The sequence below is a fragment of the Poecile atricapillus genome, chromosome 13 (genome assembly GCF_030490865.1).
Source record: "Poecile atricapillus isolate bPoeAtr1 chromosome 13, bPoeAtr1.hap1, whole genome shotgun sequence".
Classification (NCBI taxonomy): Eukaryota; Metazoa; Chordata; class Aves; order Passeriformes; family Paridae; genus Poecile; species Poecile atricapillus.
In genome coordinates this window covers 16,327,006-16,350,369 of record NC_081261.1, presented here as the reverse complement: position 1 = coordinate 16,350,369, position 23,364 = coordinate 16,327,006, and the positions used below count along the sequence as shown (strand labels likewise).

The window sequence follows — 23,364 nt, the reverse complement described above, 5'->3', positions numbered from 1 at the left end:
CAACTGTAACACATACACAACACAGGAAACTCGATTGTAACGAATGCAAATGAGGCCTCACACAGGAGATCACTACACAGACACCAGACACTCATTTCCTTGCATAGGAAGACAAAGAAAAAGCTTGGAACCACAGCTCTGAGCCTCATCTACCTACTAGGACAAACAGACCTTGACACCATTCATTCATTCATTCATTTAGAACTATATCACAGTGAACTCCAGCACCGGCCCTGTCTCTGCATAGACAGACTTCTTCTCTCTCTCCAAACAGAACATGAAAGCAAAGATTGAATGCAGACATCATTCGAAGAAAAATTGTGTGCACAGCTTCTCAGATCCCAAGCATCACAAATGAGATCATTATGATCCTCCCAATTATTGGAACAAGTGTAAAATGTTACAGAGGCCATCAATTTTCAGCAGCTCGGACAAAGACCCAGCCATCCAAGCATCACCTCAAAGCCAACATCACCATTCTTCACCACATCCACGCCTCACAACATGGGTGACCACCACTGTTGACGCAACAGAATATGGAACACAAACTGGGCCATTTGAGTCAAAACCACACAAGATCAAATCATGAGACTCCTCCTGACTCATTTTCATCAGGCCACCAATAGCCCTGGGCATCAACACAACACATGCCATGTCTCCTCCACTACCTCCTCACACACCACATCCCCAACACTCCCCCCTAACCCTTCACAGCTCACATGCTTTTCACAGATCTTCAGAATTTACACAGACTCCACCAAAGGGAAAGTGGCTCACACAAGATCTCCTGACCATGGATAATATTTGACTTCTCACCCAAGCCATGGGACAGGAAAAAAGCATTTCTTACAGAGACATATTCCAGAAACCAGACTGTGAAAGACTCTCTCTTTTAATTGCAAAATGTGAAAGATCCATCTTCAGACCATCAGAAGACTGAGACAGAAAGTTAACACCTGCAGGATTGAAGAGCTCAAAATACTCTTCTGGGTTATATAACTCACAGGAGATGATTAATAACGTTCTTTACAGGCAATGAAGACATTGCTTGCTCTTCCCATACGGCATCTTCCATAAGCACCAAGTGAAGCTTTTCAGTGACACAATTATGATGGGATGCAAATATTTTGTAAGAACCTCCCACGGTTCTCCAGCCACCTGCTACACGGATCTTCTAGACTATTACATTCACACGAAAAACCCCACGTTGGTTCATGCTGGAGATAGGAACTGGACAGGGAATGGAGGAAAACATTCCCTTCAGGCTTGCAGCAGACATTCATGCACAGCTCACACAACTCCAATTTCCAACCCTTCCCATCATCCATGGCCTTCTTTCACCCACACAGCTTCAGAACACGTGACACTGGAGGCCCACTTCCCCACACCATTGCTCTTCACACCACCAATTTCACACAGCCATCTTTCCACCTCTGCACTATGGAAGAGACATTTGCCTGCTCATTCAAGTTCTAGGAAGAGACTTCATAGCTCTAAAAGGAAAAGCCGAGCAGTCTTCCAAGAGAGACGGAGTCAGTGAATATCTGCACAGTGGGAATTATGCCCACCTTCTATCTCCTGCTGCAAATTAAATCTCTCCCTTCCCATCCAGCCAATTCTCTTGCCATGCTAAACATTTTATAGCCAGGGCTCATCCCGCTCCATTTGACAGAGCTCTACCTTCAAAAACAAGAGAAAAAGAAAGCAGTTCTGCCATTTCCTCCTGCATTTCCTCCTCCACATACATACACACACAGCCTTTTGAAAGAGGCACAACTAAAAGAGGATCCTTCATCTTCATACCAGGCACACAGACGTCATCAAGGAACGCTTCTTGCCCGCCCATATCCCCTGTTGGGGACAAAGATCAAAGCATGGATGATGCAAAGACTTTTCCCACAAACATCCACTATGTACCATACAGAATACTAAAGTCTGAGAACAAAGTGAAGAGAAACCCCACGCAAGGCCATCAAAATTTTAATCATGACACATTCAACCTATTCAAGCACAGGTGCTATTGAGAAGACACACGAGCCTCAGAAAAAGTTGTATTTCCTCATAACGCCATACATTACTACAGAATATAAAACAATAACAGCAACACTCATTCTACACAGCAAAGGGGACATGGGGGGAAAACACCTCCAACCTGAGAAATACCCAAACTCACGACCTAACGAACAGCCTGACAGCAGCAGCCTTCTCCCTCCTTCCTTCTCCACTAACTGCAAGGCTGTCGACAGACCCCATGTCCTAAGAACGACACCAACGGGCTCCAGCCATAAGAACGTCACCGAGGGAAACTCGACCTCGCTTGGAAGCAAAATCTCCTTGGCAAGGCAGAGAAGAGGGCGGGGAAAGGACACGGGAGCATCAGGAGGAAGCACGAGTGTCGGAGAAAACGTGCCCAGAGCAACTCACCGAGGGAGCGGCGGGATCGGCGGGCAGGGCGGCGGCAGGGTCCTCGTCGCCGAGCAGCGGCGCGGGCTCGTCGGGCAGAGGCCGCGCCGGGAGGGTGTCGCAGCAGCTGGCGGCCGAGAAGCGCAGCTGGCTCTTGCGCGAGTCGGCCGTGAGCGACACGTCGTGCGAGTAGGACTGCAGGAAGGCGCGCACGCCGTCGATGCCCACGAAGTGCGACACGGGCACGCCGCGCAAGGCGCCGCTCTGGGCCGGCAGCAGGTGCTGGCGGCGCCAGCGGCGCAGGCGCAGCGCCAGCAGCAGCAGCAGGAAGGCGAGGAAGAGGCACGACACGGCGGCCACGGCCAGCACGAGCCAGCGCGTCAGGCTGCCGGCCGGCTCGCCCGGCGCCGCCGCCTCGGCCGCGCTGCCCAGCTCGGCCAGCAGCTCGGCCACGCTCTCGGCCAGCAGCACGCTCAGCGTGGCCGTGGCCGACAGCGCCGGCCGCCCGTGGTCCTTCACCAGCACCACCAGGCTCTGGCGCGCCGCGTCGCGGGCCAGCGGCGAGCGCGCCGTGCGCACCTCGCCGCTGTGCAGCCCCACGCGGAACAGCCCCGGCTCCGTCGCCTTGGCCAGCTCGTACGACAGCCACGCGTTCTGCCCCGCGTCCGCGTCCACCGCCACCACCTTGGCCACCAGCGCGCCGGGCTCCGACCAGCGCGGCGCCAGCTCCACGCCCGACCACGCGCCGCCCGAGCCCGCCGCCCGAGACAGCGGCGGGTACAGCACCTGCGGCGCGTTGTCGTTCTCGTCCACGATCACCAGCACCACCGACACGTTGCTGCTCAGCGCCGGCGCGCCGCCGTCCTCCGCACGCACCCACAGCCGCAGCTCGCGCACCTCCTCGTAGTCCAAGGAGCGCAGCGCGTACAGCGCGCCCGTCTCCGCCTGCACCGACACGTACGACGACAGCGCCGCGCCCCGCACCCGCCCCTCCGCCAGCCGGTACCGCACGCGCGCGTTCTGCCCCCAGTCCGCGTCCGTGGCGCGCACCGTCAGCACCAGCGCGCCCGCCGCGTTGTTCTCCCACACACGCGCGCTGTAGCGCTCCTCCGCGAACACCGGCGCGTTGTCGTTCACGTCCAGCACCCGCAGCGTCAGCACCGCGCTGCTCTGCAGCGACGGCGACCCGCCGTCGGCCGCCCGCACCGTCACGTTGTACTCCGACACCTGCTCCCGGTCCAGCTCTCTCGCTGTCACCACGCGGTAGTAATTATCGAATGACTTCTCCAGTCTGAAGGGCAGGCCCCCTTCAAGCAAGCAGCGCACCTCGCCGTTGGCTCCCGAGTCTTGATCATACACATGGAGCAGGGCGACCACCGTCCCCGACGGGGCGTCTTCAGAAATCTCACTCAGCGATGACCGCACAGAAATCACAGGTGCGTTATCATTTATGTCTGTGACAGTGATCGCGATTTTGGCAGTGTCGAAAAGGCCTCCGCCATCCCGTGCCTGCACCTCCAGTTCGTAAGAGGAGCCTTTCTCGAAGTCCAGGCTCTGCAACAGAGTGATCGCTCCACTCTCGTAGTTCAGATGAAAAATAGCCCTGTTTGTGTCCTTCTTCAACGAGTATTTAATTTCCCCGTTCAGCCCCTCGTCGGCGTCCGATGCCGTGACGGTGACCAGGACAGAGCCCACGGGCACGTCCTCGGGCACACGCACCGTGTACTCCGCCTGGCTGAATACGGGCGCGTTGTCGTTCGCATCCAGCACGGTCACACGGATCCGAGCCGTGCCCGTCCGTGCCGGATCGCCGCCGTCCATCGCCCTCAGCACCAGCTCGTGAAACGCCGCCTCCTCCCGGTCCAGCGCCTTGGCCAGCACCAGCTCGGGACGCTGATCGCCACCGGGGCCCGCCTGCACGGCCAGCGAGAAGTGCTCGTCACCGCTCAGCTCGTAGCTCTGCAGGGAATTCCGACCCGAGTCTGGGTCATGAGCTTCGGCCAGGGGAAACCGCGACCCCGGGGCTGTCATCTCGCTAATCGTCTCCTCAAACTCACTTTCTTTAAAGCTGGGCACATTGTCATTAATGTCCGTGATCACCACTTGGATTCCGTAAACCTTCATTTCCCCCTCTACGATCAGCTCACAGCGCAGCACGCATTGCTGCACACGCTCGCACAGCTGCTCTCTGTCGATCCTCTCCGCAGTCACTAAATGTCCCGTCTTCCCGTGCACAGCGAAATACTGCGTCTGACCTTCCGAGACAATGCGCACGCCGCCGTCTCTGAGCTCCGGTAGCTGCAGCCCCAGGTCCTTGGCCACGTCGCCCACGAACGAGCCCTTGGGCAGCTCCTCGGGCACCGAGTAGCGCAGCTGCCCCCACGCCGCCTCCCACGCCGCCAGCAGGACGGCCCAGAGCACAGCTCGCTGCCGCCGGCCCCAGCGCCTCCCCGCCCAGCTCATCTCCGACAACTTAGCTCCCCGCTGCCGCTGCTGCTCAGCTCCCAGCGCTTGCTGACCTTTCCCACCGGCCTCTCCGCTCCCGGGCCCTGCCCCAGCCTCCGCCGCCTCTCCGCCGCACGGATCCGCACCGGCAGCACGATCGCACACCGCCGCCCGGCCTGCCCACCCACCAATCCAGCGATCCAGCGATCCAGCCTGGCCGCAGCGGCCGGGGCTGCCGACAGCGCTCCGATCCTCCTCTCGCTCCTCTCGGTCAACAGCGGCGCCCGCAGCCTCCTCCCGGCACTGCAGCCACCGAGCGCTGCCCGCCCTGCCTGCCTACAAACAGGGACCACTCGCCACCCACACGCCGCTTTCCGTCCCGCCACCATCTCCTGCCTCCGCTTTTCTCCAGCCCATCTCGCCTTTGATCCTCCAGGGCATCACGATCGGGAGGAAGCCACAGATATTCCGTGAGCGCCGTTCTTTAACCGCACGGGAAACGAAAGAGTTACTAATGTCATTATATGTAAATTAAACCACATTTTTCCTATTTTATCCTGTAGCTTATTGTTAGCCTTATGTTTTTTGTTCAAAAGCATCCTCAACAACAGGCTCTAAGAGAAGAAACGGGAGGATTCCTTATCTCGAATTAACACAGTTATCAGCTTCATTTACACAAGCGGGACAAGAGCAATTGCATTCCTCTTGAAATCAGGGAGCTAATTGTTACAGCACTGAATAACCGGGACAAATAAAGATGCAGCTAAAACACTTCAAAGAAAACCTTTAGGACTTCAAATCTTTCACATCCCTTCCCAAAATAAACATAGTCCTTCCTTAGATACCAGAGATTTACGTTTCATCAATTCATTGTCGGTTTCATTTATTTTGAAATCAACATGTAAAGAATTTAAGCTCATTAGTAAACTATTAATTTATGCATTGCTTAACCTCGCTGATACGATGTGTTTCCAAGAAAGGAATTATAGAACCATAGAACTAAAGTATCATTGTTCTCTTGAAACTGTGCTGAGTACTAACCACTCTGGAAATGGGATTGATTCAAGTGTCTGAACCATGTCCTGGACAATCTCCCTCTTATGTGATCCCTTCGTATCTCAGATGTCCATCCTAGCCAACAGAATTTCAGCTATTTTTTGTTCCTGATACACCGAGTTCTGCTGACACCCCCAACACCTTTTTGAGGAAAGGAAAGAAAAATCAAAATCTGTGAAACAAAAATCATTCAAGCCAATCACAAGCATATGAAATTAGGACCAGGAAGGGCAAAACAGAGAACTGCCAGCCAGGACGTAAAAAAAGAAGCCATCCAGTCCCATTACTGCAATCCCTCCAGAAAAGGGCAACAATCGCTTTTTTCACTCAGCATGGACAACGGAGCTTCCCACTTTCGTTTCCCTTCTAAATCAAACCGGGACAAAACAAAGTTTAAGGAACGGGTTTGTGTAAAGCTCTACACGAGTTCCAAGCACAGCCTTACTAAACAAAGCAGTCAGGAAGGATGAAAACTACAAAACCCGGTGTCAGTGTTTTTTCCCTTTTTCCTCGACCCTCTGAAGAACAATCAGCCATTCTCCTTCCACAGAATACCAATACCAATGTGCATGCGGTACTGCGAACACATTGCAACTGATAGAGCTCAAGAGTTGAAGACAAAACCTCGCACCTGAAGCTTAACCTGTGACCAAGGAAGAACCAAGTGCTTCCTGCTCTACCATGAACGGGGCATTGCCCGTTCCTTAATTCACTCCATCACAGAGACAGCACTGTGCAACTCACAAAAACAGGAGTCTGTGAAACATGGAGAAAGACAGAGAGAAACGCTTCTACTAGCAGAAAAGAGAGACAGAGTCAAAGCCTGTCAGCTGAATCTGTTACCTGAAAACAATGACAAACTTCCTCCGCTATGCAGAGACAAAGATGACAGGTCCCCACTGACACCACGCAGAGAATACTCGGAAAACATGAACGACGTTTCAGAAAGTTTTAAAACCAGAAAGAGCTCACGCTTTACACACCTGCAGTGCACCAGCATCGGCGGGCGGCTCTCCCACGACGACGTTACTGCTCGGGCTCGGCTTCTCGCAGGAATCGCCGCCCAGAAGCTCCTCCGCCGACAGGACGGGCACCGCCGGCACCGGTGGCGGCGGCGGCGGCCAAGCGGCCTCGGGCACGGCGCGGGCCGGCGGCGGCACGCACAGGTTGTAGGAGTAGGGCAAGGTGCCCTCGCAGAAGTCGGCCGGGAAGGCGGCGCCGGCCAGCGAGAAGCGCTGCGCGCCCAGGCAGCGCAGCACGGCGGGCGGCCCGGCCCGCCGCAGCCGCGCCACCACGGCCAGCGCCACGCTCAGCACCAAGAGCGCCGACAGCAGCGCCAGCGCCAGCACCAGGTAGAACTGCAGCTCGGCCGCCGCCGCCGCCTCGGCGCCCGCCGGCCGCTCGCTCAGCTCCGGCAGCGCCTCCTGCAAGCTCTCGGCCAGCACCACGTGCAGCGTGGCCGTGGCCGACAGCGCCGGCTGCCCGTGGTCCTTCACCACGGCCACCACACGCTGCTTGGCCGCGTCCCGCTCGGACACGGCGCGCGCCGTGCGCACCTCGCCGCTGTGCAGCCCCACGCGGAACAGCGCCGGCTCCGACGCCTGCACCAGCTCGTACGACAGCCACGCATTGCGCCCCGCGTCCGCATCCACCGCCACCACCTTGGCCACCAGGTAGCCGGCCTCGGCCGAGCGCGGAACCACCTCGAACGGAGACGACGCCTCTCCCGCCGCCTCTCCCGCCGCCGCCCCTGCCGCCGGCCAGAGTACCCGCGGCGCGTTGTCGTTGCGGTCCAGCACGAAGACGCGCACCGTTGCCGTGGAGCTGCGCGCCGGCGCGCCGCCGTCCTGCGCCCGCACGGCCACCGCGAACTCGCGGCACTGCTCGTAGTCGAAGGAGCGCTGCGCGTACAGCGCGCCGCTCCGCGCCTCCACCGACACCAGCGGCGCCGCGCCCGCCGCGCCCGCGCTGCCGCCCGCCAGCCAGTAGCTCACGCGCCCGTTGGCGCCCGCGTCCGCGTCCCGCGCCTGCACGCGCAGCACCAGCGCGCCCGCCGCGTTGTTCTCCGCCACGTACGCGCTGTACGCCGCTTCCTCGAACACCGGCGCGTTGTCGTTCACGTCCGACACCTCCAGCACCAGCTCCCTGCTGCTCCACAGCGACGGCCTGCCCCGGTCCCGGGCCACCACCGTCACGCGCTGCTCCCACGCCTGCTCGCGGTCCAGCGCGCTCGCCGTCACCACCTTGTACGAGCCGCCCGACGACGCCACCATCGACAGCGCCGCCTCCCCCGACAGCTCGCACGACACCTGGCCGTTCTCACCGGAGTCTCTGTCCCGCACTTTCAGCACGGCCACCACGGTTCCGACCGGTGCGTCCTCGGGCACGGGACTGGACAGGGATAGAATGGTGATCTCGGGCGCGTTGTCATTCTCGTCTGTGATGTCGATCTGCACTTCGCAGTGGTCGGTGAGCCCACCACCGTCCGTCGCCTCCAGACCGAAGATGTACTTATTCTTCTCCTCGAAATCGAGTGGACCCACTGTCCGAATTTCCCCACTCTCGCTGTCGATCGCGAACACCGCCCTGACGGCGTCCGGGACGCTGCCGAAAGAGTAGGACACTCGCGCATTCGAGCCTGAGTCCGCATCCGCCGCCCGTACTTGCAGCACCACGGACTCCACTGGAAGATTCTCTGCCACTCGCGCCTCGTAGAGGCTTTTGCTGAATATGGGCGAGTTGTCGTTGGCGTCCGTCACATTTACTCGAACCTGGACTGTTCCAGATCTCGCGGGGTCCCCACCATCCACTGCCATCAGCACCAGCTCAAAGGAACTCTGCTTCTCCCGGTCCAACACTCTCTCCAGAGCTAATTCCGGCTGCTTCTTTCCTCCCGGCTTTTCCTTCATGGCCAGGGAGAAGGACGGGTTGCGGGTGAGTTGGTAAGTTAGTAACGAGTTTATTCCTGCGTCTCCATCTCGCGCCATCTCCAACGGAAACCGAGCACCGGGAGGGATTAATTCACCAATCTCGAGGTCCAGAACAGCCTTGCTAAAAGCCGGGGAATTGTCATTCACATCCTCGATGGACACCTCGACGGGGAAAACGTTGAGTGGGTTGTGCACCAGCGCCTCGAAGCTGACAGAGCAGGACGCCGACTCGCCGCACATCTCCTCCCGGTCCAGCCTCTCGTTCACATACAGGTTGCCGTTCTCCTCATTCACCGTGAAGTATTGCTTCTCCTCGCTCAGCCGCAGCTTGCGCGCCGGCAGCTCGTCCGCGCTCAGCCCCAGGTCCCGCGCCAGCGGCCCCACGAGCGAGCCTCTGCCCAGCTCCTCGGGGATGGCGTAGCGGAGCCGCTCGCCCGCCGCCCGCCACCACACGCACAGCAGCACCGCGGCCAGCAGCGCTCGCCCGCCGCCCGGCCCGCGCCTCTGCCGCCGCCTCACCGCCATTCTCGCCCGCCGCCGCCGCCGCCGCTCGCCAAGCTCCTGCCTCCTGCCGCTGCCCTGCCTCCCTTCACGCCGCTCTCGCCACACAGCGCACGGGCCAAAGCCGCACCAAACACAGCCCGCTCGGCCCCACAACCACGCCGCTGCTCCCCGACAAGCCACGCAACAAAGCCGCACCAAAGCCGCACCAAAGCCGCACCAAAGCCGCCTCTCGCCGCTGCTGCTGCCGCTGCCGCTGCCGCTCTGGCCGGCGCCGGCCGAGCGAGCAGCCTGCGGGGGCAGGACGCTGCGCGGCGGCGGTGGCGGCGGCTCCAGCGCCGGGAGGCGGCGGCCAACAGCGGCACCCGGAGGCGCCGCCACGCCACTGCAGCCGCCCGATGGCCGCGCTCAACGGGGCCCGCCTTGGGCCGGGCCTCAGCGGCTGCACCGCCTCCGGCCTCGCTCCTCCGCTGCAAACACCAAGCACACAAGCTCCTGCTCCATTCCACTACAACCACATTCTATCCACCATGTCGTCTTAGGCCATTCTTTTCAGGCGCAAAACAATTACTTTGATTGAACGCTCAGAAACAAATATTCATCGCTCATCAGTTAATACCGGAATTCAGCTACCCTTAATAAAATCGTGACACATTTATAGTTGCAGCAATAAACGATAATATATGGAATACTTCAAGAGGTTTTCTGCACTATTGCTTCATATCTTGAATTGTCCTTCATGACCTGGAGTGAATATGTCATATAGATATAGTAATATGTGATATAGCCTTAAACATTGTAAGCAACCCCTATGCCAAGATTGAAAATAACATTTATTCTTTTGTTTTTGACTCATAAAGCTTTTTCATCTGTATCTCCATATCTGAATGTCTGACATTGAAAAATGCAAAGCAACGCTGAGTCCTTCACAGAACAAAAAAATGTTTCCAGTTTCCCATTTAGACATATTTTAAAGGTAATTTAATCCAGACCTCTGCCATAAGCAGGAACATTTCCTGCAAGACTTGAATGGCTGACACATATCCAAAACATCTCTGACCAATATGTTCCATTTTCTCACAACGCACAATGTAAACCATTCTCCTAATCAAACCCTCTCTTCCTTTAATCAAACACACTTGTCTGTTGCCATATGACCACTGACCCTGATAAAAAGAGTGGACATTTTTCTGCTCGCCACCGGTATGAGAAGGAACTGAAAGATTCTAAGGCACAGAAATTATAAACAACCACACTAAAAGAATAGCGGTCATCCAATGGAGAATGGCTCATCAAACCATTGGCTTCCAGGGAATCTCCTCCCTGTCTATACCACATGTTCTGTTCCACACAGATGCAAGGTGTACTAAAATGACTAAAGTCATATTTATTTCTCCCAAAGGTAACGGAACACAAAGTCACTCTCTTATCTCCTGCCTTCAACTCCCACTGCACAAGAGAAAATGATACTAACACACCAGAGGTTGCTGAAAAGAGATGAGTTGAGGATAATTTTAAGTAGATCTACATACAGAGTAAATATAGGCATAATAACACAAAACAGAAAAAAACAAAACATTCAGAAAACCCAAACCATTCATCAGATAAGGATAGGAAATATTAGAAGACAATGAGCTGTCAGTGAAGATCACAGTGAAGTCTGTTTGGCCTTTAATTCAAGCCCTAAAATTCATTTCTGAGAGCTCCTGGAATTCCCCAAGATCTCAAGCTGGAAGTGTGGCCCGAAAGAATTTCACTGGACAGCACGATCTGGGGCTTCATTTGAAGAATTAATCCTCACCTCAATGACCTTCTTCTACTGCATGCCCTGCTCACCTTGCACAAATATGAAACCAGCATTTTAAACAGCTCCTCTTCGGCCTCTTTCTCAAGTTAAATCTTCTGACAAATTACAACATATTCTCTTATTGCTTCTGCTTCCTCTTCTTCCTATTCCCCACACACAGTTCTTTCCTGGGTCACTGAAGTAAGGATGTGCTGAAAAACAACTGTTTTAATTTTCAAACTACTGACCAGAATTGTGAAAATGAGCTGCAACCTTTCTGCAAAGGAGGGCCTGAATGAAAATGTAATTACAACTCTGAAGAAATTCTAGATCAAAATGTTGCATAGAGAAACAGATGGATAACGGAGATTTCACACACAATTAATTGTTGTTCCAGACATGAACAGTTCCATATTATGGCCCCCATGAACTGTTCCATCAATGGCCACAGAAAGAAAAACACCACCGCGGAGAAATGAATATTTATGAAGTTGTATTTCTTAAATGTAATGTTCAGTGTCAAGCTGGGTGGGGATCTGAAGAAGCTGCTCTGCTGGAAGATGTCCCTGCCCATGGCAGAGGAGTTGGAAGGAGATGATCTTGATGGTCCTTTTCAACACAAACCATTCTAAAATTCTGTGTGTCTGTGATCCTATGATTACATTCACAGCTTCAAGGTATGGATGACAGACACTCTCAATACAGGATAATTACATGGTCTGGAGCTTGAAGGATTGCCAGGCACAATGACGATCAAATTTACTCCTTGACAAAAATAAAACAATAAAAAACATCCAACCAACTCAACCAAACCCAACCCAACCAAACCCAACACAAACCAAACAAATCAGCCAAAAACACTTAATCAACCCAGCCAAGAATGGAAAAACACCAGCAGAGTATCTGTCATGGCTTCACATTTCAGATTGTCTCAACTCTAACACATACACAACACAGGAAACTCGATTGTAACTAATACACAGGAGGCCTCAAACAGGTGATCACTACACACACACCAGACACTCATTTCCTTGCATAGCAAGAGAAAGAAAAATCTTGGAATCACAGCTCTGGGCCTCATCTAACTACTAGAATAAACAGACCTTGACACCATTCATTCATTCAATGGGAACGATACCACAGTGAACACCAGCACCGGCCCTGTCTCTGCATAGACAGACTTCTCTCTCTCCAAACAAAACGTGAAAGCAAATTTTACATACAGACACCATTAGAAGAAAATCTGTGTGCACAGATCCTCAGATCCCAAGCATCACAAATGAGATTATACGGTTCCTCCCAATTATTGGAACAAGTGTAAAACGTTACAGAGGCCATCAATTTTCAGCAGCTCTGGCAAAGACCCAGCCATCCAAGCATCACCTCAAAGCCAACATCACCATTCTTCACCACATCCACTCATCACAACATGGGTGACCACCACTCTTGATGCAACACAATATGGAACACAAACTGCGCCATTTGAGTCCAAACCACACAAGATCAAATCATGAGACTCCTCCTGACTCATTTTCATCAGGCCACCAATAGCCCTGGGCATCAACACAACACATGCCGTGTCTCCTCCACTACCTCCTCACACACCACATCCCCAACACTCCCCCATAACCCTTCACAGCTCACATGCTTTTCACAGATCTTCAGAATTTACACAGACTCCACCAAAAGGGAAAGCTGCTCACACTGGATCTCCTGACCATGAATAATATTTGACTTCTCACCCAAGCCACAGGATAAGAAAAAGCATTTCCAACAGAGACAATTTCCAGAAACCTCTCTATGAAAGTCTCTCTCTTTTCACATCTAAACATGAAAGATCCATCTTCAGAACATCAGAAGAGTGAGACAGAAAGTTAACAGCTACAGGATTGATGAGCTCACAACACTCTTCTGGGTTATATAACTCACAGCAGATGGTCAATAACGTTGTTTACAGGCAATGAAGACATTGCTTGCTCTTCCCATACGGCATCTTCCATAAGCACAAAGTGAAGCTTTTCAGTGACACAATTATGATGGGATGCAAATACTTTGGAAGAACCTCCCAGGGTTCTCCAGCCACCTGCTACACAGATCTTCTAGACTATTACATTCACACGAAAAACCCCACATTGGTTCATCCTGGAGATAGGAACTGGACAGGGAATGGAGGAAAACATTCCCTTCAGGCTTGCAGCAGACATTCATGCACAGCTCACACAACTCCAATTTCCAACCCTTCCCATCATCCATGGCCTTCTTTCACCCACACAGCTTCAAAACACGTGACACTGGAGGCCCACTTCCCCACACCATTTCTCTTCACACCACCAATTTCACACAGCCATCTTTCCATCTCTGCACTATGGAAGCGACATTTGCCTGCTCACTCAAGTTCTGGGAAGAGACTTCATAGCTCTAAAAGGAAAAGCCGAGCAGTCTTCCAAGAGAGACGGACTCAGTGAATATCTGCACAGGGGGAATTATGCCCACCTTTTATCTCCTGTTGCAAATTAAATCTCTCCCTTCCCATCCACCCAATTCTCTAGGCATGTTAAACACTTTATAGCCAGGGCTCATCCAGCTCCATTTGCCATAGCACAGCCTTCAAATTCCAGAAAGAAACAAAGCAGTTCTGCCATTTCCTCTTGCATTTCCTCCTCCACAAACATACACCCACAGCCTTTTCAAAGAGCCACAACTTCTGAGAGGATCCATCATCTTCATACCAGGCACACAGAAACATCATCAAGGAACGCATCTTGCCAGGCCGAGTTCACTATGGAGGACAAAGATCAAAGCATGGATGACGCAAAGACTTTTCCTGCTGACCTCCACTATGAATCAAGGAGAATAACGAAAGATGAGAACAAGAGGAGAGAAGTTCCACGCAAAGCCATCAGCATTTTGATCAAGACACATTCAGCCTATCCAAGCACAGGTGCTATTCGGAAGACACATCAGCCTCAGAAAAAGTTGTATTTCTCAAATACGTGATACATCACTTCAAAAGATCTAACACTGAGAGCAACACTCATTCTACACAACACAGGGGACATGGGGGGAAAACACCTCCAACCTGAGAAATACCCAAACTCACGACCTAACGAACAGCCTGCCAGCAGCAGCCTTCTACCTCCTTCCTTCTCCACTAACTGCAAGGCTGACCACAGACCCCATGTCCTAAGAACGACACCAACGGGCACCAGCCATAAGAACGTCACCGAGGGAAGCTCGACCTCGCTTGGAAGCAAAATCTCCTTGGCAAGGCAGAGAAGAGGGCGGGGAAAGGACACGGGAGCATCAGGAGGAAGCACGAGTGTCGGAGAAAACGTGCCCAGAGCAACTCACCGAGGGAGCGGCGGGATCGGCGGGCAGGGCGGCGGCAGGGTCCTCGTCGCCGAGCAGCGGCGCGGGCTCGTCGGGAAGAGGCCGCGCCGGGAGGGTGTCGCAGCAGCTGGCGGCCGAGAAGCGCAGCTGGCTCTTGCGCGAGTCGGCCGTGAGCGACACGTCGTGCGAGTAGGACTGCAGGAAGGCGCGCACGCCGTCGATGCCCACGAAGTGCGACACGGGCACGCCGCGCAAGGCGCCGCTCTGGGCCGGCAGCAGGTGCTGGCGGCGCCAGCGGCGCAGGCGCAGCGCCAGCAGCAGCAGCAGGAAGGCGAGGAAGAGGCACGACACGGCGGCCACGGCCAGCACGAGCCAGCGCGTCAGGCTGCCGGCCGGCTCGCCCGGCGCCGCCGCCTCGGCCGCGCTGCCCAGCTCGGCCAGCAGCTCGGCCACGCTCTCGGCCAGCAGCACGCTCAGCGTGGCCGTGGCCGACAGCGCCGGCCGCCCGTGGTCCTTCACCAGCACCACCAGGCTCTGGCGCGCCGCGTCGCGGGCCAGCGGCGAGCGCGCCGTGCGCACCTCGCCGCTGTGCAGCCCCACGCGGAACAGCCCCGGCTCCGTCGCCTTGGCCAGCTCGTACGACAGCCACGCGTTCTGCCCCGCGTCCGCGTCCACCGCCACCACCTTGGCCACCAGCGCGCCGGGCTCCGACCAGCGCGGCGCCAGCTCCACGCCCGACCACGCGCCGCCCGAGCCCGCCGCCCGAGACAGCGGCGGGTACAGCACCTGCGGCGCGTTGTCGTTCTCGTCCACGATCACCAGCACCACCGACACGTTGCTGCTCAGCGCCGGCGCGCCGCCGTCCTCCGCACGCACCCACAGCCGCAGCTCGCGCACCTCCTCGTAGTCCAAGGAGCGCAGCGCGTACAGCGCGCCCGTCTCCGCCTGCACCGACACGTACGACGACAGCGCCGCGCCCCGCACCCGCCCCTCCGCCAGCCGGTACCGCACGCGCGCGTTCTGCCCCCAGTCCGCGTCCGTGGCGCGCACCGTCAGCACCAGCGCGCCCGCCGCGTTGTTCTCCCACACACGCGCGCTGTAGCGCTCCTCCGCGAACACCGGCGCGTTGTCGTTCACGTCCAGCACCCGCAGCGCCAGCACCGCGCTGCTCTGCAGCACCGGCGACCCCCCGTCTGCCGCCCGCACCGTCACGTTGTACTCCGACACCTGCTCCCGGTCCAGCTCTCTCGCTGTCACTACGCGGTAGAAATCGTCAAAAGACTTCTCCAGTCGGAATGGGACGTCCTCGTCGAGTGAGCAGCGAACCTCGCCGTTGGCTCCTGAGTCCCGGTCCTGCACGTGCAGCAGAGCCACCACGGTCCCGGATGGCGCGTCCTCAGAGATCTCACTCACCGCCGACGACACGGTGAGTTCGGGGGCGTTGTCGTTCACATCTGTCACGGTAACCACAACTTTGGCGGTGTTGGAAAGAGCTCCACTATCATGTGCCTGCACCTCCAGTTCGTAGGAATTACCATCCTCAAAGTCCAGGCTCTGTAACAGGGTGACTGCCCCCGTGTCGCTGTTCAGTTGGAAAACCTGCGAGGACTTCTCTGTGACTTTCTGAATGGAGTATTTCACTTGACCGTTCTGCCCCTCGTCGGCGTCCGTGGCCGTGACGGTGACGAGGACAGAGCCCACGGGCACGTCCTCGGGCACACGCACCGTGTACTCCGCCTGGCTGAACACGGGCGCGTTGTCGTTGGCGTCCACCACGGTCACACGGATCCGAGCCGTGCCCGTCCGTGCCGGATCGCCGCCGTCCATCGCCCTCAGCACCAGCTCGTGAAACGCCGCCTCCTCCCGGTCCAGCGCCTTGGCCAGCACCAGCTCGGGACGCTGATCGCCGCCGGGGCCCGCCTGCACGGCCAGCGAGAAGTGCTCGTCACCGCTCAGCTCGTAGCTCTGCACGGAATTCCGACCCCAGTCCGGATCATGTGCGTCTGGCAGGGGAAACCGCGACCCCGGGGCTGTCATCTCGCTCATTTTCACCACAGTTTCAGCCTCTCGGAAGCTGGGTGCATTATCGTTTTTGTCCATGATTTCTACTTGGATTCCGTAAACCTGCATCTGTCCCTCCACGATCAGCTCACAGCGCAGCACGCATTGCTGCACACGCTCGCACAGCTCCTCTCTGTCTATTCTCTCCGCAGTCACTAAATGGCCCGTCTTCCCATGTACAGTGAAATACTGCGTCTGACCTCTTTCTATAATGCGAACGCCGCGGTCTCCGAGCTCGGGCAGCTGCAGCCCCAGGTCCTTGGCCACGTCGCCCACGAACGAGCCCTTGGGCAGCTCCTCGGGCACCGAGTAGCGCAGCTGCCCCCATGTCGCCTCCCACGCCGCCAGCAGGACGGCCCAGAGCACAGCTCGCTGCCGCCGGCCCCAGCGCCTCCCCACCCAGCTCATCTCCGACAACTTAGCTCCCCGCTGCCGCTGCTGCTCAGCTCCCAGCGCTTGCTGACCTTTCCCACCGGCCTCTCCGCTCCCGGGCCCTGCCCCAGCCTCCGCCGCCTCTCCGCCGCACGGATCCGCACCGGCAGCACGATCGCACACCGCCGCCCGGCCTGCCCACCCACCAATCCAGCGATCCAGCGATCCAGCCTGGCCGCAGCGGGCGGGGCTGCCGACAGCGCTCCGATCCTCCTCTCGCTCCTCTCGGTCAACAGCGGCGCCCGCAGCCTCCTCCCGGCACTGCAGCCACCGAGCGCTGCCCGCCCTGCCTGCCTACAAACAGGGACCACTCGCCACCCACACGCCGCTTTCCGTCCCTCCACGATCTCCTGCCTCCGCTTTTCTCCAGCCCATCTCGCCTTTGATCCTCCAGGGCATCGCGATCGGCAGGAAGCCACAGATATTCCGTGAGCGCGGTTCTTTAACCGCACGGGAAACGAAACACTAATGTCATTAAATGTAAATTCAAACACATTTTCCGTATTTTACCCTGATGTTTATTGTTCGCTTTATGCTTTTTGCTCAAAACGGGAGGATTCCATATCCCGAATTAACAGAGCTATCAGGTTCATTAACACAACCGGGACGAGAGCAATTGCATGCTTCTTCAAGTCAGGGACCTAATTGTTACAGGAATGAATAACCGGGACAAATAAAGATGCAGCTAAAACACTCAAAGGAAACTTTCAGAACTTCAAATCCTGGACATCCTTTCCTAAGATAAACATAGTATTTCCTTATTTAACAGAGATTTACGTTTCATCAATCCATTAAAGGTTCCTTTTATTCTGAAATTAACGTGTAAAGCATTCAAGCTCGTTAGTAAACTATTCATTTATGCATTTCTTAACGACGCTGATACGATGTGTTTCCAAGAAAGGCATTATAGAACCGAAGAATAAAAGTACAATTGTGACCTTCAAACTGGGCTGACCACTAATCAATATGCAAATGGCAATGATTCAAGTGCCTAAACCATCGTCTTTACAGTCTCCCTCATAGGTGATCCCTCCGTATCTCAGAGTTTTTTCCTAGTCAACAGAATTAGCTGTTCTCGATACATGCGAGTTCCACTATATCCCAAACATTCTCTATGTAATGAGGATTAAAAAAATCAACATCTCTGAAACAGAAATCATTCAACACTCACACCAGCATATAAAATAAAGATGATGGAGAGCAAAAGAGGGCGAACTGCCAGCCAGGACGCATAAAGGAAGGCATCTGGTCCCACTACTGCATTCTCACCTCAGAAAAAAGAGACAAATTCGGTTCCAACACAGAATGGAACACGAAACTTTCCAATTTCGTTTCCCTTCTAAATCAAACCGGGACAAAACAAAGTATAACGAAAGGGTTTGTGTAAAGCTCTACATGGGTTGCAAGCAGACCCCTTACTGAACCAAGAGGTCAAAAAGGATAAAAGATCCGACACCAGGTCACAGTGGTTTTCTCCTTTTTCGTCGACTCCATCATGCAGAACACCTCAGAACACCAATCTGCAACCAATATTGTGAACATATTCAAATTCCCGGTACATATTTTCTCGAAAAAGAGGTTAGGAAGGATGAAAGCTCAAACACTCATTGCCAGGGCTTTTCTTTTCTCCTGGACTCCATCATGCAGAAATCAGCCGTTCACAATCCATAGAACATCAATCTGCTTTCAATACTACGAACACTTTCTAATTCATTGAGCTCAAGTTCTAAAGATAAAACCTCGAGGCTGAAGGTGAACCTGTGACCAAGGAAGCACCAAGAGCTTCCTGCTCAACAAGAACGGGGCATTACCCGTTCCTGAATTCAAGTCATCACGGAGACAGGACTGTGCAACTCACAAAAACGAAAACTTCAGTCTCAGGAATCACAGAGAAACAATGAGAAAGGCTGCCACGAACCGAAAGGAGAGATTAAGTCAAAGCCTGTCAGCTGAATCTGTTACCTGAAAACAATGAAAAACTTCCTCCACTATGCAGAGACAAGGATGACAGGTCCCCATTGACACCACGCAGAGAACTCCCGGAAAACTTGAACCACGTTTCAGAAAGTTTTAAAACCAGAAAGAGCTGACGCTTTACACACCTGCAGTGCACCAGCATCGGCGGGCGGCTCTCCCACGACGACGTTACTGCTCGGGCTCGGCTTCTCGCAGGAATCGCCGCCCAGAAGCTCCTCCGCCGACAGGACGGGCACCACCGGCACCGGCGGCGGCAGCGGCCAAGCGGCCTCGGGCACGGCGCGGGCCGGCGGCGGCACGCACAGGTTGTAGGAGTAGGGCAAGGTGCCCTCGCAGAAGTCGGCCGGGAAGGCGGCGCCGGCCAGCGAGAAGCGCTGCGCACCCAGGCAGCGCAGCACGGCGGGCGGCCCGGCCCGCCGCAGCCGCGCCACCACGGCCAGCGCCACGCTCAGCACCAAGAGCGCCGACAGCAGCGCCAGCGCCAGCACCAGGTAGAACTGCAGCTCGGCCGCCGCCGCCGCCTCGGCGCCCGCCGGCCGCTCGCTCAGCTCCGGCAGCGCCTCCTGCAAGCTCTCGGCCAGCACCACGTGCAGCGTGGCCGTGGCCGACAGCGCCGGCTGCCCGTGGTCCTTCACCACGGCCACCACACGCTGCTTGGCCGCGTCCCGCTCGGACACGGCGCGCGCCGTGCGCACCTCGCCGCTGTGCAGCCCCACGCGGAACAGCGCCGGCTCCGACGCCTGCACCAGCTCGTACGACAGCCACGCGTTGCGCCCCGCGTCCGCGTCCACCGCCACCACCTTGGCCACCAGGTAGCCGGCCTCGGCCGACCGCGGAACCACCTCGAACGGAGATGCCGCCCCTCCCGCCGCCTCTCCCGTTGCCGCCGCCCCTGCCGCCGGCCAGAGCACCCGCGGCGCGTTGTCGTTGCGGTCCAGCACGAAGACGCGCACCGTGGCCGTGGAGCTGCGCGCCGGCGCGCCGCCGTCCTGCGCCCGCACGGCCACCGCGAACTCGCGGCACTGCTCGTAGTCGAAGGAGCGCTGCGCGTACAGCGCGCCGCTCCGCGCCTCCACCGACACCAGCGGCGCCGCGCCCGCCGCGCCCGCGCTGCCGCCCGCCAGCCAGTAGCTCACGCGCCCGTTGGCGCCCGCGTCCGCGTCCCGCGCCTGCACGCGCAGCACCAGCGCGCCCGCCGCGTTGTTCTCCGCCACGTACGCGCTGTACGCCGCCTCCTCGAACACCGGCGCGTTGTCGTTCACGTCCGACACCTCCAGCACCAGCTCCCTGCTGCTCCACAGCGACGGCCTGCCCCGGTCCCGGGCCACCACCGTCACGCGCTGCTCCCACGCCTGCTCGCGGTCCAGCGCGCTCGCCGTCACCACCTTGTACGAGCCGCCCGACGACGCCACCATCGACAGCGCCGCCTCCCCCGACAGCTCGCACGACACCTGACCGTTCTCCCCCGAATCTGGATCGTTCACCTTGAGAAGGGCAACCACGGTTCCGACCGGTGCGTCCTCGGGCACAGGACTCGATAGCAACAAAATGGTGATCTCGGGCGCGTTGTCATTCTCATCTGTGATGCCGATTTGGACTTCACAGTGGTCGGTGAGCCCGCCGCCGTCCGTCGCCTCCAGGCCGAAAATGTATTTATTCTTCTCCTCGAAATCGAGAGGACCCGCGGTTTTGATCTCGCCGCTCTCGGGGTCGACAGCGAACAACGCCCTGACGGATTCAGGGACACTGCCAAATGAGTAGGACACTCGCCCGTTGGAGCCCGCGTCCGCATCTGTCGCCGTCACCCGCAGCACCAGGGAACCCGCGGGCAGATTCTCTGCCACTCGCGCTTCGTAGAAGCTTTGGCTGAACACGGGCGGGTTATCATTAGCGTCCGTCACGTTTACTCGAACCTGAACACTCCCAGACCTTGCTGGGTCCCCGCCGTCCACCACGGTCAGCACCAACTCAAAAGAACTCTGCTTCTCTCGATCCAGCTCTTTCTCCAGCACTAATTCCGGCTGCTTCTTTCCACCGGCCCTCTCTTTCATAAAGAGAGAGAAGGAGGGGTTGCTGGATAGATGGTAAGTCAGTAGAGAGTTGCTTCCTACGTCTGCGTCTATGGCCATCTCTAGAGGAAAACGAGCACCAGGAGGGATTAACTCACCGATCTCGAGCTCCAAAACACCCTTGCTGAAGGCAGGGGAGTTGTCATTCACGTCGTCGATGGACACCTCGATGTGGAAAATATTCGGCGGGTTGTGAACCAGCACCTCGAAGCTGACAGAGCAGGACGCCGACTCGCCGCACATCTCCTCCCGGTCCAGCCTCTCGTTCACATACAGGTTGCCGTTCTCCTCATTCACCGTGAAGTATTGCTTCTCCTCGCTCAGCCGCAGCTTGCGCGCCGGCAGCTCGTCCGCGCTCAGCCCCAGGTCCCGCGCCAGCGGCCCCACGAGCGAGCCTCTGCCCAGCTCCTCGGGGATGGCGTAGCGGAGCCGCTCGCCCGCCGCCCGCCACCACACGCACAGCAGCACCGCGGCCAGCAGCGCTCGCCCGCCGCCCGGCCCGCGCCTCTGCCGCCGCCTCACCGCCATTCTCGCCCGCCGCCGCCGCCGCCGCTCGCCAAGCTCCTGCCTCCTGCCGCTGCCCTGCCTCCCTTCACGCCGCTCTCGCCACACAGCGCACGGGCCAAAGCCGCACCAAACACAGCCCGCTCGGCCCCACAACCACGCCGCTGCTCCCCGACAAGCCACGCAACAAAGCCGCACCAAAGCCGCACCAAAGCCGCACCAAAGCCGCCTCTCGCCGCTGCTGCTGCCGCTGCCGCTGCCGCTCTGGCCGGCGCCGGCCGAGCGAGCAGCCTGCGGGGGCAGGACGCTGCGGCGGCGGCGGCGGCGGCGGCTCCAGCGCCGGGAGGCGGCGGCCAACAGCGGCACCCGGAGGCGCCGCCACGCCACTGCAGCCGCCCGATGGCCGCGCTCAACGGGGCCCGCCTTGGGCCGGGCCTCAGCGGCTGCACCGCCTCCGGCCTCGCTCCTCCGCTGCAAACACCAAGCACACAAGCTCCTGCTCCATTCCACTACAACCACATTCTATCCACCATGTCGTCTTAGGCCATTCTTTTCAGGCGCAAAACAATTACTTTGATTGAACGCTCAGAAACAAATATTCATCGCTCATCAGTTAATACCGGAATTCAGCTACCCTTAATAAAATCGTGACACATTTATAGTTGCAGCAATAAACGATAATATATGGAATACTTCAAGAGGTTTTCTGCACTATTGCTTCATATCTTGAATTGTCCTTCATGACCTGGAGTGAATATGTCATATAGATATAGTAATATGTGATATAGCCTTAAACATTGTAAGCAACCCCTATGCCAAGATTGAAAATAACATTTATTCTTTTGTTTTTGACTCATAAAGCTTTTTCATCTGTATCTCCGTATCTGAATGTCTGACATTGAAAAATGCAAAGCAACGCTGAGTCCTTCACAGAACAAAAAAATGTTTCCAGTTTCCCATTTAGACATATTTTAAAGGTAATTTAATCCAGACCTCTGCCATAAGCAGGAACATTTCCTGCAAGACTTGAATGGCTGACACATATCCAAAACATCTCTGACCAATATGTTCCATTTTCTCACAACGCACAATGTAAACCATTCTCCTAATCAAACCCTCTCTTCCTTTAATCAAACACACTTGTCTGTTGCCATATGACCACTGACCCTGATAAAAAGAGTGGACATTTTTCTGCTCGCCACCGGTATGAGAAGGAACTGAAAGATTCTAAGGCACAGAAATTATAAACAACCACACTAAAAGAATAGCGGTCATCCAATGGAGAATGGCTCATCAAACCATTGGCTTCCAGGGAATCTCCTCCCTGTCTATACCACATGTTCTGTTCCACACAGATGCAAGGTGTACTAAAATGACTAAAGTCATATTTATTTCTCCCAAAGGTAACGGAACACAAAGTCACTCTCTTATCTCCTGCCTTCAACTCCCACTGCACAAGAGAAAATGATACTAACACACCAGAGGTTGCTGAAAAGAGATGAGTTGTGGATAATTTTAAGTAGGTCTACATACGGAGTAAATATAGGCATAATAACACAAAACAGAACAAAACAAAACATTCAGAAAACCCACACCATTAATCAGATAAGGATAGGAAATATTAGAAGACAATGAGCTGTCAGTGAAGATCACAGTGAAGTCTGTTTGGCCTTTAATTCAAGCCCTAAAATTCATTGCTGAGACCACATGGAATTCCCCAAGATCTCAAGCTGCAAGTGTGGCCCTAAAGGATTTCATTGGACAGAGGATAGGGGGCTTCATTTGAAGAATTAATCCTCACCTCAATGACCTTCTTCTACTGCATGCCCTGCTCACCTTGCACAAATATGAAACCAGCATTTTAAACAGC

The 23,364-nt window shown here is 55.9% G+C and overlaps 4 protein-coding genes across 4 annotated transcripts in view; all 4 read right to left on the bottom strand.

Moving 5' to 3' along the window:
* LOC131584202 (protocadherin gamma-A4-like) overlaps positions 1-16,920 on the bottom strand; it is an 86,882-nt gene extending 69,962 nt beyond the window's left edge. The window contains exon 1 of the mRNA XM_058849092.1: positions 15,778-16,920. Coding sequence (XP_058705075.1) covers positions 15,778-16,920 — 1,143 coding nt within the window. The remainder of the gene's footprint in view (positions 1-15,777) is intronic.
* On the bottom strand, positions 2,298-5,048 carry LOC131584211 (protocadherin gamma-A10-like). Its single transcript, XM_058849104.1, has one exon. The coding sequence runs from the start codon at positions 4,864-4,866 to the stop codon at positions 2,377-2,379; it is 2,490 nt and encodes an 829-aa protein (XP_058705087.1). The 5' UTR covers positions 4,867-5,048; the 3' UTR covers positions 2,298-2,376.
* LOC131584213 (protocadherin gamma-B5-like) lies at positions 5,745-9,545 on the bottom strand. The gene has a single exon (XM_058849106.1). It carries the CDS (start codon positions 9,357-9,359, stop codon positions 6,873-6,875), a length of 2,487 nt encoding a protein of 828 aa, XP_058705089.1. The 5' UTR covers positions 9,360-9,545; the 3' UTR covers positions 5,745-6,872.
* A 2,084-nt stretch (positions 16,921-19,004) lies between the features above and the next one.
* On the bottom strand, positions 19,005-21,704 carry LOC131584265 (protocadherin gamma-B5-like). The gene has a single exon (XM_058849173.1). It carries the CDS (start codon positions 21,516-21,518, stop codon positions 19,005-19,007), a length of 2,514 nt encoding a protein of 837 aa, XP_058705156.1. The 5' UTR covers positions 21,519-21,704.
* Positions 21,705-23,364: the final 1,660 nt, after the last annotated feature.